The sequence below is a fragment of the Hoplias malabaricus genome, unplaced genomic scaffold, assembly GCF_029633855.1.
Source record: "Hoplias malabaricus isolate fHopMal1 unplaced genomic scaffold, fHopMal1.hap1 scaffold_394, whole genome shotgun sequence".
Taxonomy (NCBI): Eukaryota; Metazoa; Chordata; class Actinopteri; order Characiformes; family Erythrinidae; genus Hoplias; species Hoplias malabaricus.
In genome coordinates, this window is record NW_027100946.1 from 9,882 (window position 1) to 25,315 (window position 15,434).

General features: G+C 39.7%; 1 protein-coding gene across 1 annotated transcript; it reads left to right on the forward strand.

Moving 5' to 3' along the window:
* Positions 1 to 6,491: 6,491 nt before the first annotated feature.
* LOC136682444 (protein IWS1 homolog) lies at positions 6,492 to 15,150 on the forward strand. The gene is made up of 14 exons (XM_066658884.1): positions 6,492 to 6,874; positions 7,663 to 7,751; positions 8,387 to 8,891; positions 9,811 to 9,864; positions 10,005 to 10,209; positions 10,374 to 10,431; positions 10,568 to 10,677; positions 11,185 to 11,335; positions 11,839 to 11,921; positions 12,284 to 12,413; positions 12,598 to 12,715; positions 13,003 to 13,114; positions 14,603 to 14,659; positions 14,759 to 15,150. The coding sequence occupies exons 1-14, from the start codon at positions 6,835 to 6,837 to the stop codon at positions 14,928 to 14,930; spliced, it is 1,884 nt and encodes a 627-aa protein (XP_066514981.1). The 5' UTR covers positions 6,492 to 6,834; the 3' UTR covers positions 14,931 to 15,150.
* Positions 15,151 to 15,434: the final 284 nt, after the last annotated feature.

Consider the following 15,434-nt stretch of genomic DNA (forward strand, 5'->3'; position numbering starts at 1 on the left):
ATTTCTTTAAAAGTGTTCAAAGGTATGAAGGAGATAGGAGGCTTTTTGAATGACGACTGACAGAGGCCTCTTACATAGGCATTTTTGTTGCAGCACAGCCACCACAACAACACAGCATGACAAAGTTGCCTGCAATTTCCTTTCTTTTGTTCATTTCATTTTTATTCTTCGTTCATTAGTTCTCTGTGGACGCTGTATCCTTTTCTGGGTCTGAGTGGGTCCAGAGCCTCATATAGACTCACACATATAGACATATGTGTATAGCCAACCCACTTAACAACATGTTTTACTGTGGGAGGTAACCAGGGAACCTGGAGGAAACCCATGTAGACACAGGGAAAACACACCAAACACCTCAAGGACAGTGACCCAAGGGATTGAACTCACAACCCCAGACCCTTGCCTCCCCTTTATCTTACCTTATCTTATCCTATACTGTATGTTACTGAGAGGGGGAAGGCTGTCATCTTTTTTGTGAAGTTCCTTCATGATATACAGCTACTGCTTATTCAATGCTTATTCATCTCTGGACAGCTGAAAACAGCTTGAGAAATGCATTTACTTCCCAACTGGGTATATGTGAGCTAACAGATGCCTGGGATTGGCTAGCATTGCATTTACTGTAGTTGCAATGTGGGGTGCACACACACCACATACACACCACACTGTGTAGGGCCAATTTTGTTTACTTTTGACTCATTACAAGGGACAGCTTATCTCCCAGTGATCGTTAATTTGGGTAATTTGTTGTGCACTTCTTCTGATGAGTAACTTCTGCCTCTAGAGGAATCTGGAGGGGGGTAATTTATAATGATAGCAATGGCTATAAAATGGAGTGTCTCATTAACATGAGTGTGTGAAAAGATTCTGAGATTGAGAGAAACTGAGCAATATAAACATGGGTTTGAGAGAGAGAGAGCGAGAGAGAGAGAGAGAGAGAGAGAGAGAGAGAGCGAGAGAGAGAGAGAGAGAGAGAGAGAGAGAGAGAGAGAGACTCCAGTTTTGGACAGAAAGATGTACTGACATTCTTCATAGCTGCTAGTGAATGTTAGTGGTTGCCATAATTATCATACAGAGAATTTAATATTTTAGAGAGAGAGAGATCTGCAGGTCTATGTGAACAAATAAAACTCTAGTCAACCTAGACCTGAAACTTCTGATTTCTTGAGGCAGAAGTTTACAAAGCGCAGATCGCCCTCTTGTGATGCTGCACCAGTAATTAATTAAGATACTGAGCAGAATGGTTACTTCACTTTGATTCAGAGTTAGAAGCCCATCATCTTATTCAAGAAATCTTAAAAAATAATAAATTAAAATCCCCCACTGACTGTAAACAACTATAGGCTTTAAGCGCCCCCTACTGGAAGCCCTTAGAAAAGAGTATGAGGAATGTAAAAGGAAAAACATTTATATACAAAACAATATACTCATACTCCTTATAAAGCTTGAATTCAGCTCTTTGAGGTGCATCCATTGTGGCCACAGACATTCAGCTGTGGTCACAGTGTTATGCAGTTTTTAAAGTGAATGAAATAGAGCTGCACTTGACACTAAGGTCCCCATGCTCAATGCCAAGCATCTGCTAGAGGAGTATACGCTACAAAATTGGGCTCTGGAGCATTGTAACTGTGTACTTTGTGGTCATGAAGCATGCCCAGTACCTCTGGGAAGAACAGGAGTGGTGTTTTTCATCCTGACCACTTTAATGTTATTGTAGCTGAAAGTCATCAAATGCTCACAGAAATGTTCCAACTCCTTGTTTGGAAGCCACCTGGAAAAGGTGCAATAACAGTCAGAAAATAAAGCATTGAGTTCAGTTTTCACTTTAGATAAATCATCCATTTCTCACAGCATTCTTCTTCAGCGATTTTAACGTCCTTGGTTTAAAGCTGCATAAAGGAGAGGGAATGCTGCAGTGAAACTTATCACTGGTTTTAATGAGACATAGAATGATAACGCATAAAGGAAATGTAGCCCATATTTTAATTATAGCCTTGCTTATAATTTTCATTTCTATTTAATTTCACCATGTCTTTCCTGAAAAAATGCCATGCATCAATCTGAATGTGATCTGAAGGTAATGCAACTGCATCCACAGCTCTGTTAAGTAGCTCCTCTAGTCATATACTAATTTAACCGCAATTGTTCAAAACAGTCCCAATGAAGATTTCATGATGCATTTCCTAAAGAACTGTAATCACATCAAATCACTATACGGTCAGATATTTAAAGTCAAGCCTGTTTTGCCACACTTTATACTCAATCAAAATAAATTACAGTGTTTGTACAAACCCAGCTGCACACAAACCACTAAGGATTTTGCTGTAATTGGGAGCCATCAATATAAAAGCCCTTCGTCGCTTACCAAAACCACATAAAACACATTAACATCTCACTCAGCCATTCAAGATATTCTTCAGAACTGAAGAGCTGAGACTGTGGGTCAAGTACAGCTTAAAAACCTGCCAATTGATCCCAGCCTCATTAGTCTAGCTGCAGACAACCTGTAATGCCCTACAATGTTCCTGACAGATAATAATCACTTCAGCAACCACAGGCTACTTTAAGAACAGCCTTGCTCGCGTCAGAAACTAAACACCTTATTTCCTCTCTCCTATTTCCATCAGGAAAACCAGAACAAGCTGCCCCTCATAACCTCCCCATCAGGTCCAGGACAATGATCCCAACCCTGACAAAGATCAGGTTTCTGTGGTTTTTCAAAGACACTTAAATCTTCTAAAAAGAACTCCATGTTCTCAGCGCTCATCTTCTTGCCTTGTTGAATTCCTGAAATTTTGACATTGTCCGACTGAGGTGTACGAAGATACGAAGTGAAAACCATGTGCAATGGTCCGATTTCCCAAAAAATTGGGATGCTGTGTATTACGTAAATAAAAATAAAATGCAGTGGTGTACAAATAAAATCAAATGTGTTTTATGTGGAAACAGTACAAGACAACATTTTTGAATATTTGAAACATATTTGCCCATTCTCAACTTGATGCCAGCAACATGCTGCAAAAACTTGTGACATGGGTGTGTTGACTACTGTTTTGTATGACCTGTGCTGCACCAAACTGTAAAAGTTTGGGACCTGAGGAGACAGGTTGTGGTAGTTATGTGGTCTTGTTATATGATTTCAGCTGCTTATCAGCTTCTCTGAACATTGAAAACATTTTTTAAAAAAAAAACATAAAATTTCTCAGTTGCAACAATTGAAATATTGTCTCTGTTTTTTTTCCCATTGTGTATAGGGTTTTCACATCATTGAATTTTATTTTAATTGTCATTTTTCCCAACTTTTCAGTTTATAAACTGAGTGATTGTGTAATTGATTGTGGGAGGAAACTGGAGCAACCAGACAGAACCCACCAGACACACAGATGCCCCTTTCACACATGCACAGTAATCAAGGTAAGGATTTACCCACCACACCAAGACCCTGGAGTTGTCTGTGGTGCCCCTGTGCTGCCCATACTACTTTTTTGTTTTGTGAATAAAACTGCAATCTGACTACTCTTATTAAATTTGGAGAATATTGGGCAAAACCCCCAAAAATAAAATGTTAATTTTTTCTGATTGCCGTGATATAACTTGTTTCTCCATAAGACCACTGTTCTCAGTTAGATCTTCTGATGATTACCTTATTATCTTACATCTGGACTCTTAATGGAGCAAAAATAAATTAATATTGTACCATGGACTTTCCCAGAGCTCAGTTCTTTGTCCACTCATTAAGTTGCTGGGTTTTGTTTTCTTGTGTTTGTTCTCAAGTCTGAAGAAGACTTGAGAGAGGAGCAAGTTTCTAGAGTTCTATCTTCATTTCCCAAGAGTATAAACACCCCCCACACTTTGTACAGCTTCAAACCAAACTCTTTGAGTGATTAACCTGGCTGACCCAGGTACTTCAGAGGCAGAGTGAAGACAGGATTCTTTCTTAAATGCACCATAAAGGAATTGTGTGCTTCAAATTACCTTCCTTACTTGTTGCTTAACTCTGGAACTGAAACTAAACTGAACTGGAACTAAATATTGGAGGTGTTTCAAAAATGTACACCAACAAAAAAGCTAATATATTCAAACCTGTATATATGTACCATGTGGAGTTGTACTCTTGAAAACCCTTTTGGTTTGCAGCCAGCCGCTCTACTGCATTCTTCATATTTTATAACTAATCAGTTTAATTAAATGAATCATCGTCAATTCTTACATGTTCATGCTATCTAACATACAGTGATTCTGGAGCACATGAACTCAAGGTTTACAAGCTCAGTTCCAAGTATTAACAGACAAAAAAGCCCCAGCATTTCTCTTTGCAGGGCAATTGAAGTGTTCTCTGGAGTGATAAACCCACATTCAAAACATGTTCAACATGTTGGAGGGGTGTTTCAGTGGAGGTGTATTCAGCACTAATCACCTAACCTCAGTATCTGACCTCACTTAAGTACATTATTGCCATCTAATCATCACATCAATTATCCAATATTAGGATGACCAGATCTTTCATTCATTCATTATCTGTAACCCTTATCCAATTCAGGGTCGCGGTGGGTCCAGAGCCTACCAGGAATCATTGGGCGCAAGGTGGGAATACACCCTGGAGGGGGCGCCAGTCCTTCACAGGGCAACACACACACACACACATACGGACACTTTTTGAGTCGCTAATCCACCTACTAACGTGTGTTTTTGGACTGTGGGAGGAAACCGGAGCACCCGGAGGAAACCCACGCAGACACAGGGAGAACACACCACACTCCTCACAGTCACCTGGAGGAAACCCACGCAGACACGGGGAGAACACACCACACTCCTCAAAGACAGTCACCCGGAGGAAACCCACGCAGACACGGGGAGAACACACCACACTCCTCACAGACCTTACACCTTTATTTGCTACACAAAACATAGAAATTTCTTTTTTAATTCATCCGAGAACTTACGTTTACATTTCAGCATTGCTGCTCAAGATGAGGGTAGGTACATGAGCTTCGTCTGAGTAGGGTGACCAGACGTTCTCTTTTACCCGGACATGTCCTCTTTTTTAGACTTAAAAATGACCAGGCGGAATTTCACAAACATCCGGGATTTTGTTTTTCTAGAGCTACCGTTATTGGTCGTTAACCTTCTCTGTAAACATTTAATTGGTCAGTCTGCACGTCAGTAGTCCTTGTTTACGTCAGGCAAAGCTCATGTACCCACCCTCATCTCGAGCAGCTATGCCGAAACGTAAATGTAAGTTCTCGGATGAATTAAAAAAGAAATTTCTATGTTTTGTGCAGCAAATAAAGGTTTAAAGGACCTAAAAGGACACATAGGTTCAGCTAAGAATACAACGGCAGCAAGGGGCGAGAGCTCATCACTCCAACCCGCCCCGAGATGTGTCCTCTTTTTCTGCATCTTAGATCTGGTCACCCTATGCCTGAGGTAAACAAGGACTACTGATGTGCAGACTGACCAATGAAATGTTTACAGAGAAGGTTTTTGACCAATAATGGTGGCTCTACAGTCAGACAGTCAGAACTTCCTACACTGAAGTTCTCATGGACTACTAACATCACCAGTAGATTGACCAGAGGAGGATGGGTCACTCCTTGTGAGCCTTGGTTCCTCCCAAGGTTTCTTCCTCAGCTGGGGGAGTTTTTCCTTGCCACTGTCGCCCCTGGCTTGCTCACTTGAGGGTTTTACATTTGTCTTTACATTTCATGTCAAATCTTGTCTTACTGGAATTCTGTGAAGCTGCTTTTCACAACATCAGTTGTGAAAAGCGCTATATAAATAAATTTGATTGATTGATTGAGACCGTGCAATCAGAAGATTTTAGGCTACTTCACCACGCCCCCTTCTCACTCAAGCGAACCAATCGGAGTAGGGGGACGGGACTAGTTTGTGAACAAAACGCTTCCGAAGTTCTATGTAAGCTCTAGAAAAACAACATCCCGGACGTTTGTGAAATTCCACCCGGACATTTTTTTTAACTCTAAACAAGAGGACATATCCGGGTAAAAGAGGAAGTCTGGTCACTCTATCCAATATGTTAACTATTGAGTGGCTCTATAGTCTCAAGTCTCAATTACTTAGTTAACATAAGGCCAACATTGAGGAATGTTTATGTAAAGCTGTGAAAAAAAACAAAAAACACAGAGGGGTGTGTTGGACTATCCGCTTAGTTTAACTAGTTAACACACAAATTCTGGGTATATATATATATATATATATATATATATATATATATATATATATATATATATATATATATATAGGTAACCAACATGATTAAATTTTGGCCATTATTCCGCAAAGCAGGACTTCCCAGACAGATAACCTGACACTGGATTTAATAATCTGGCTAAAGTAAGAGGCGCTGCTTTGTGAAATACCCTCTGGTTTGTAGAGTACCCACAAGGTGTCCACAAACTTGTGGAAAACATTACAAAAACAAAAGCGTGACGTCTGATTCACGCGCGTTCTCGCGCACGCGCAGTGTTGTACCTGGCGGCTCCATTTTGGTGGCGAAGCTGTTAGCTTTAGCTTTAGCTTTTAGCGGTGGGCGGGAAAGGAGCCGCATTATGAGGATTTTAAAACATATTCTAGATACAACAGCGAGGATATAAGGTGTAAAGACATAGAGGATGGTAACGGGTTTGAATATTGGACGGTGACTTGGTGTTTGTGAGGAATATACCTGTAAAACCCCAAGTGACCGGCTCGGAGCACCGTTATAGGAGTTAATTTTACTGTGATTGTGTTTGTTGTTTATTAAAAGACAAATATCATATTAAGTGTGCTTTACAGTCACTCTAAAGGCGAGGATCCGTCCCCAGTTGAGCACAAATGGACGGTGAAGATGAAGCCTTTTCAGGGAGTCATTCAGGTAGCGTTTATTTTAATGGCTTTGTCACGAAACTGGAGAAAATGTGCTTTAGTTCCACTTTGTAAATGCATTGTCTCTGTGTATTTTATATAAACTTCACTATAAATCTCTTCACTACACGGGCTTTCACTGCTGAGTGAAGCCGATGTTAAAGTCTTAACGTTCAATTACAGTGTTCACGTGTTTTGTTATTTTACTGATGGAAAAAGGGGTTTGATAACAGTTATAACTGGTTATACACTAGCTGCATGGCCAAACAAAAGGGCGAACACACTAAAAACTGATTTGCCGTTTAATCAGTTTCACATTCCATATTAATTTCACTGTGTAGTTGTTGGCTGGATATTAATAGTTTGTTGGCTATTCTCAGTCCAGCAGTGACACTGAAGTGTTTAAAAACTCCAGCAGCAGAGGTGTCTAATCCAGTCTTACACACAATTTACCAAGTCAGTGCTACTACAGTACTGAGAATAATCCACCACCCAAATAAAAGCAACTGTGCTGTGGTCTTATGGAGTACTGACTGGAGAAGAACAGGCTGAAAGGGAGAGTTGTGTTAAAAGTCAAAGTGAAATGGTTTATTGTAGAGAAGCTTACAGACTGATTCCAATATAGTGGTCACGGTGGAATCAGGAGGTATGTAAAATGCTAACTGTTCTGTTGGGTGAATAACTGGCTTTTTTTTTTAAAATAAATTAACAGTCAGACTCAATACACTGTTATTAGGAACATTTAAAAGTATGTTTCTTTGTTACATTTTAATTAACGTTTTGGCTATTTTTATGCAGACGATGGCAGTGGGACACCTGTCCAGGATGAGAATGCACTGGGGTCAGATGCTGATGAGGAAATGAGAGGAGGATCACACCAGTCTGAGGTTCAAAAAACTATTCTTTGAGATTGGTCTCTTGGTTTTCTGTGCCTTGCAGTATATTATACATGTTTTTAAAAAATGATTGTTTGTTTTTGTTTATGCAGCAAATGACAGTACACACCTCTCAGATATTTAAAGTAATAAAAATCTGTTGTTAAAATGAATGCCATGTTGTTATTATAAAATGTGTTTTGAGTAAAAGCACAGAGTATGACATTGTCGTTTTTTTTTTTTTATCTTGACATTGTAAATTACATTGTCATTGTATCCCTGGTCTACAGTAATACTATTGGGAGACAGGGGTTCAAGTGATACTTTTAGAACAACAAATGACTACTTGTTTTATTAAAGTGACATTAAAAGAAGAGCATATACCATCATTGGTTTAAAGCACTGCTGAGATAAAGCATCAAAAACATTGTACTGTCTTCCTCTTGTGGAGAGGTTTTAGACTGCTGAACATGGGTAAATGAGTTACAAGCCAGATCCATTAGTTGTGCTGGTACTAATAACTTTATTACTGTTTGTTTTGATATTATGCTACTCTTCTAATATTATTCTACTGTGTCTTTGCCTCAACATTCAAATCTGAGAAATTGTTACTGGCCTAATGGCTGTGTGTCTGTCTGGATTGGCAGAATGAAGGCAGTGACAGGGAAGATGCAGCACCACGTGGAGGAGACAGTGAATCTGAACATGAGGATGGTGGCAGAGTCGGAGCCAGCGATTCAGAACCAGAACCCCGTCGTCCTGCTGACAGTAGTGAAGATGACAACGACAATGAAGGCTCATCACCCAAACGAAGGGGAAGCACTTCAGACACAGAGGAGCCACAGAAAGCTCAGGCTAGCGAATCAGATGAAGAACCGAGTAGGAGGAGGAGGAGCTCAGAATCTGGCAGCGAATCAGACGAAGAAAAAACTAAATCGAGAACACAGAGGGAGTCTGATGGCGAGGATCAGGAAGATGGAGAAGAGAGAAAGGAGGATGAAGAGGGGGGACAGAGGAAAGCAGTGATTAACTCAGACAGTGAGGAAGAGGAGGAGAGGAAGCCCAAAGTGGACGCTGGAAGTGATGAGGAGGAAGAGCGTCATCAACGGACTCTAGCGGACAGCGATGGTGAAGATGAGGGGGAGAAGCCAGGTATGCTCATGTTGAATGCATTAAAGCATGGTAAAAAATAATGGTCACTCTGTTGTATGAGTAATCGAGTACTGTATCAGATGCTTAGGTGATTTGTTGTGTTTTGAGCGTTTTTTAAACAACACAAAATGAGCTTAACATATTATACAATGCCCTTCCATGATACAAGAATACTGTAAGTAATCTGTGTCCTTAGCACAGCGAGTTTAGGATATGAGTTTATTTGATGTCCTGCAGGTATCAGAACATTTTAAAACAGTTTTGAGGAATCAGTTATGTTGAGTCTTATTCTTCACTCAGCTGCCACTCATGGTTTTTTCGTTGATTTGTGAAGCAGTAAACATCAATGAGGTATAAATGTAGTGGCCTTTATGAACACAAACATTATGCAAGGCACCTACAAATTATAATAGTGTTATACATGTATTAGATTGATATAGTTAACGGCACAGTTGCAAACCCCTTTTCTATCGCTCTTTTGCATATTTGCACAATAGTCTACTTATTTCCACCTTGTCCGAGCATGGAAAACCCACTAATCATTGAGGCAATGTTCTCCACTTACCTTTTTTTCTTTCCTCCCTTTCTTCTCTCCTCTCTCATTAAACACCCTGCAGTTTTTCCTCACTGTTTCACAAACCACCAGCACTCCATCTGTGCCTGTATATGGCTTGCCTGTATGTGTTTTATTTGAGCACACTGTCGAGTACTCTTCTATGTTCTGGTGATTAATAAATATGGTTTAGTTCACACAATGAATTTTGGAGAGTAATATATTGCCTCTGGGATCTTCTCAATCATTTGATGGGGGATTTTGTTATTTATTGAAATCTTGACTTTATTCTTTTTTAAGTTTTAAGATATTGGTTCGGTTAAATATTAAAGATGATGTTGATCTTTATGATCCGTATAATTTCAGTGAAGAGGAAGAAGGCCATTCTGTCTGACAGTGAGGATGATGATGAAATAAAAGGTATAGTTCTCTCAGCTCTCACTTTCTTTTGAGTACTGATATAAATATATTTGAAGTAAAGCTGTATATGTCGATATAATTAGAATAGCATTTAAATATTTATGTCATTCCCGTTGTTGCTGTGATGTGTCTCTCCAAAGCTGTGAAGAAGAGCAGGGCTGTGTCTGATGATGACTCTGACAGCGATGAAGGCTCTGAAGCTCCGGATAAAACTGTAGCAGCAAAACTGCGAGAGCTGGGCTCAGACAGTGAGGATGAAGATGACAAGATGAAGATGGACACAGGCAAAAAAGACGAGAAAACACTTTTTGGCAGTGACAGCGACTCTGATAACAATGAGGAAGAGTAAGTGAAAATGATCTTAAATTACTTCTCTCATTTTGTGTGCCTTCCTAATATTCTTCAAGGCTTTCCCGAGTTTAAGGCTCGTTTTATAAATTTCTGCTTACTGACTGGTTTTTATGGGCTTTTTGTACGTGTGCGCAAAACCTTGTTTCTCTGTTCCACAGGAAAATGATTGCTGATATTTTTGGAGAGTCTGGAGATGAGGAAGGAGAAGAGTTCACGGTGAGACAGTGCAGTAACATTTAGGACAGAATTTCTGCTTTTTTTAAGTGAAAGAAATTAGGCAGTTTAAAACAATTATTTGGTCATATTTTGATCATATTAAATTATTTTTTTGTTGTTTTAAATGTGAGAACAGGGCTTTAACCAGGAGGAGCTGGAGGGAGAGAAGCAGCAGGGTGCTCCTAAAGGTCTGAAAGAAGCAGCTGATTACTCAGACTCAGATGATGACATTGACAAGGGAAAAGAGTGAGTCTTTTGCTAGTAAAACAATTTTGCTAGTAATCTGTGACATGAAATTAGTGCAGACTACTCTAATATGACCCCACTCATGCATTATATCACACATGCAAATGTCTATTACTGTAGACTACGTGCGGAGAAACTTTCTCCACTGGGGGCCAAAGTTCCACACCTTGTCACAGGACACAAAGTTACAGATAACCAACTAATATGGGCATAATACTCTTTCACAAACTTGTTGATGCCAGAAAGGCAGCTATTATTGCATATTTTATTTACATAACAACCAATTATTGGACAAAATGTTTCCAACCCTGCAATTGACAGTCACACAAATAATAACATATTTTTAAATGCAGAATGTAGCAGATTTATATGAGCTGTATTATACCATCAAATTTAGAATGTAAGAGTTATATATGTAACCCTAAACAGCACTGAGAATCATTTTTGATCTTATCCGTCAGCCCTAAATTGTGGACTTAAAAAAAGTAAATTCTGTATGTTCTTTAGCACATCGTTTATGTCTGATTTTGACATGATGCTCGCCCGTAAGAAAGCACAGAGCGGCAAACGCAAACGTCATCGAGACGGAGGGACGTTCATCAGTGACGCCGATGATGTAGTTAGTGCCATGATCACTAAGATGACTGAAGCTGCGGAGGTAAGTGTGAGAGTCTGTGATTTTAAAATATTTCTTAAGCCCTAGAAAGCACAGTGGGATCGGTAATTATTCGCTTATTCAAATGTGAACTATTTGGACCATTTGATTTGGCTCTTAATTTATTTTGGATCTGTTCTGTTCATTGTGGCTGGTTTCTTCTCTCTTAAGATGTTTAGTGGTTCTCAAACTTATTGCCCAAACGCAGCAGTGCCTCTGCCATTTTTGAGACCCCCACCAGAGCTGTAGGCAGAAACTGATCATTGTGTGTATGCTTTGGCAAAAGTGAGTGGGGGTGCTTTTTTGTAGTTTACAAAAAGTGGCATCAGCGCCTCGTCCTCCCCTTGCACTCCAGCTCCAACTCATGGACCCCACTCTGACACACAGTGCTTGCAGTGCTCAAACATGCCTCTTTTAATTTGCCTTGCTGCATGCCCCCTACAGCAGCTTGCGGGGGGCACTGGTTTAGAGTGTGTGTTAATATATATATGTGTCTGTTTGCGCAGGAGGATCGAACACTGAACAGTCAGAAGAAGCCTGCACTAAAAAAGCTGATGCTTCTGCCCACAGTAGTGATGCATTTAAAGAAGTAAGTAGCTTTAACTTATTCGTCTCTGCATTATTTATTTAAGTGTCCTTGCAGTTCTTACAATACCTTTAATCTACAGCTATTAGTTATTTCAATAAAGATACCTGTATGTGGACTGCTGTCCATCTACTGCAGCAGAATTTATTAGCCACATTATGAAAGGGTAACGCCACTAACGAGATTTTTGATTATGCTTATTTTTGTATATACTCTATTAATTTGGTTAAAGTCACTAATTGTAGAACCACAAACTTGTGTGTTATTGTACCTGATAAAATGATGAATTTATCTTAATGCACAGCAAGAGGACTATAGAAACACAGTATTAATTTCTCTTATGCATTTGTGTATTTGTCCCTCAGGCAGGATCTAAAAGAGACATTTATAGACAGCGGTGTGATGACGGCAATAAAAGAATGGATCAGTCCTCTGCCAGATAAAAGCCTCCCAGCCCTGAGGATCAGAGAGGAACTGCTCAAGATCCTGCAAGAGGTGAAGTAGAATTCGGAATCATCTGATTCATTACTGCCCTGGTCCTTGTGTAGATTTATTCAGTGGGTATGGATATATCTAAGGTGCCTTAATAACATAGTAAACATTACGTTTTGTTGTTCCTTTGTTTTGTAAAACACATTCAAAATAGTCCAACAAGGTGTGTGTGTGTGTTTGACTGCAGCTGCCAAGTGTCAGCCAGGAGACTCTGAAGATGAGTGGAATCGGCCGAGCTGTTATGTTCCTGTACAAACATCCCAAAGAATCTCGGCCGAACAAAGACCTAGCGCTCAAGCTCATCAGTACGTACACACATCACAAACATTTAAATACTGTGTATCTGATGGAAAATATTAGTGCTGTACTTTAGTGTCATTTTTCTCTTTCTTTTAAAGTCCACATTATGAATCTCCAGTTTTTTCATTAATTTCAGTCTTCCTTACATAAGCACAATATGGTGTAATCGCCCCAGAAATTTTGGCTGAAAATTAACCAAAGAATTTTGAACTGTATTTAAGAACATTTCTGTCTGAAAGAAAGACAATTAATAGATATTGCTGTATGTATGTGTGTGTGTGTGTGTGTGTAGATGAATGGTCACGGCCCATCTTTGGTTTATCATCAAATTATAAGTGCATGACAAGAGAAGAAAGGCAGCAGAGAGACCTGGATCAACAGATTGCCCCCCGGAGGCGGCTCAGGTACACACACATACACACACACACAGAGACAACTACTTAAACTACATACTACAATACTATATGCACTGTACAAGAATTTAGCTAATTGTGGCGTATGATTTTGACAGTATTTTCTTTGGTAGCATGCAGTATTGGATGAAACCTTAGAAAATATACATCTGTCAAACGTTTTGTTTACCTGTTGGATCTACACTCCCTTTCCACTTTATTTGAAACCCTTGCCTTGTACTCTCGATCTCTGGTCACTTTATATGTTTTCTGATTATGTCTCACCAAAATTGGGCTTCAGCACATGAGCTACAATCTCTAAATGTACACCAACAAGGTGAGATTTTAAGAAAGTCAGTTCTAATAAAGTGAGCAGTGAACATTTTTAGCAGAAAGCCATGTGAAAAATCACTACAGTATTCATCTCTAAAATTTCATGCCTTCATTTGCTTTTAGTTACTCCTCCATATTTTGCTTTCTTTCTGTTTCATGCTATATTTTTAACCAATGTGTATCTTCCTCTCATCCTTTTCCTCCCTATACACCACACACACATACACACACACACGCACACACACGCTGAAGTGAGCCTCAGAAGGTTGAGAGGGCAGAAGAACCCGACGTCTTTGGGCCACTCAGGTCTTGCGAGTGTGTGTTTGTGAGAGAGAGAATGTGCATGATTGTCCTGAAAGTTTTGCACGTCAGTGCTCTTCAGGTTTAATCATTCTAGAGGTGTGTGTGTGAGGGACCAAATCTTGGTGGAAGTAGGTATCAGTATTTGGATTAAGGAATGTGCATAAATATGAGAATATTAAATGAGCAAATGGCAATGATGGTTATTGTAGTGTAGCTATTCCATGTACCTTCAAGAACCTTGCACCATATACTCACACACTACATACTCCCTAGACTAGTGTAAACTTGCATTTGAAGTGGCTTCAAACACTGGCAGTTTTATTCTGTGACTCTAACACTCACTCACATCGTGTCCTGCTGCTTCTGAAGCTATTTGTGTGTTTAATGCATCATTCTTACAAATGTCCTTAATTTTTTTTTTAAACCCTTCATTTATATTTATATATATATATATATATAATGAATATTTATTTTTACTTAATCATTACCATCACTTTTGGTCTATTGTTCTGATATGTCTGTACAGTATATATTTATAAGTGATTTGTATTGATCTGTCTGATTTTGTATTTGTTTTGGATACCCAGTTGTTTTGGATATCTGTGCCAGTCTCGCTGTAATGTACATCATTCATAACGTGTATATACGTGCATCTAAAACAAAACTGAAAATGCTGCTGAAACAAAACAATGGTGCATGCAGCATCTTAGGAAAATTCTGTACAATTATTTGTCTAGAAACTGGATAAAAAACATTTTGCTGTGAAATTGTAGAGAGCTAATGTGGTGCATTTGTGGAGGGAGGCATGTTTGTCTGGGTGCTGGTCAGATTAATTGGATGCTGACATGTTTATGATCTTTACAGTTCAGGAGGACAGACTCCTCGAAGAGATCTGGAGAAGGTGTTGACGGGAGAAGAGAAGTGAGTATGATACAGATACCTGTACTTGTGTAGAATTATTTATATTCTTAGTTGACAATCTTTTACATGTGTGTGTCTCTCTCACTCTCTCTTTCTCAGAGCACTGAGGCCGGGTGATCCTGGGTTTTGTGCGCGAGCACGCGTGCCAATGCCGTCCAATAAGGACTATGTAGTCCGACCCAAATGGAATGTGGAGACAGACTCCAACCGGGTCAGTGGCAGGGACTTTGGGTACCTGTTTGTGGGGTTTGAAGAGGATCGCATAATTTAATAACAAACGATGGTTGTATAGGTTTTAAAATGGAAGAGCATCAAATCCACCTTTTATATGTGCCATAAACAAATACCTCTGACAGAAATGTAGCTTTCATTTGACTTAAGTATTTGTTGTGATCTCAGAATTCCAGTCAGGCCATTATGTAATTGTGACAGGCCCATAGGCCTTTAGTATAGTGAAGCATTGATTGGGTGGTTTGGTGTAATTATTAGAGAGGCTATAAGAAAGGCATCAGCCGCCTGGAGAAGCACAAGAGACGCTTTGCTGAGCAGAGGAAGCAGCGGCGTGTTCAGGGAGCAGTGAAAATCAGCGTGGAGGGAAACCGCATGCCTCTGTAGCTCACACTGTGACCTGCAGGGGGCAGTAAGTGGCAGCATTGTGCAAGAGTGCTGCATTATGCGGTGTGTGCGGTGTGGTAAAAGTATTGAGCAGCACCCTCACTAACAGCTTCAGGTTAAAGACGTTTTTTAAGTTCATCACGTTAGACCCCCTGGCTTT

What these genes read in the sequence shown, in the direction of transcription:
- LOC136682444 (XM_066658884.1), top strand. Translation starts at nt 6,835, where the DNA reads ATGGACGGTGAAGATGAAGCCTTTTCAGGGAGTCATTCAG. An exon ending in CTTTTCAGGGAGTCATTCAG is followed by an intron (nt 6,875 to 7,662) that starts GTAGCGTTTATT and finishes ATTTTTATGCAG; the next exon opens with ACGATGGCAGTGGGACACCT. An exon ending in GTGTTGACGGGAGAAGAGAA is followed by an intron (nt 14,660 to 14,758) that starts GTGAGTATGATA and finishes TCTCTTTCTCAG; the next exon opens with AGCACTGAGGCCGGGTGATC.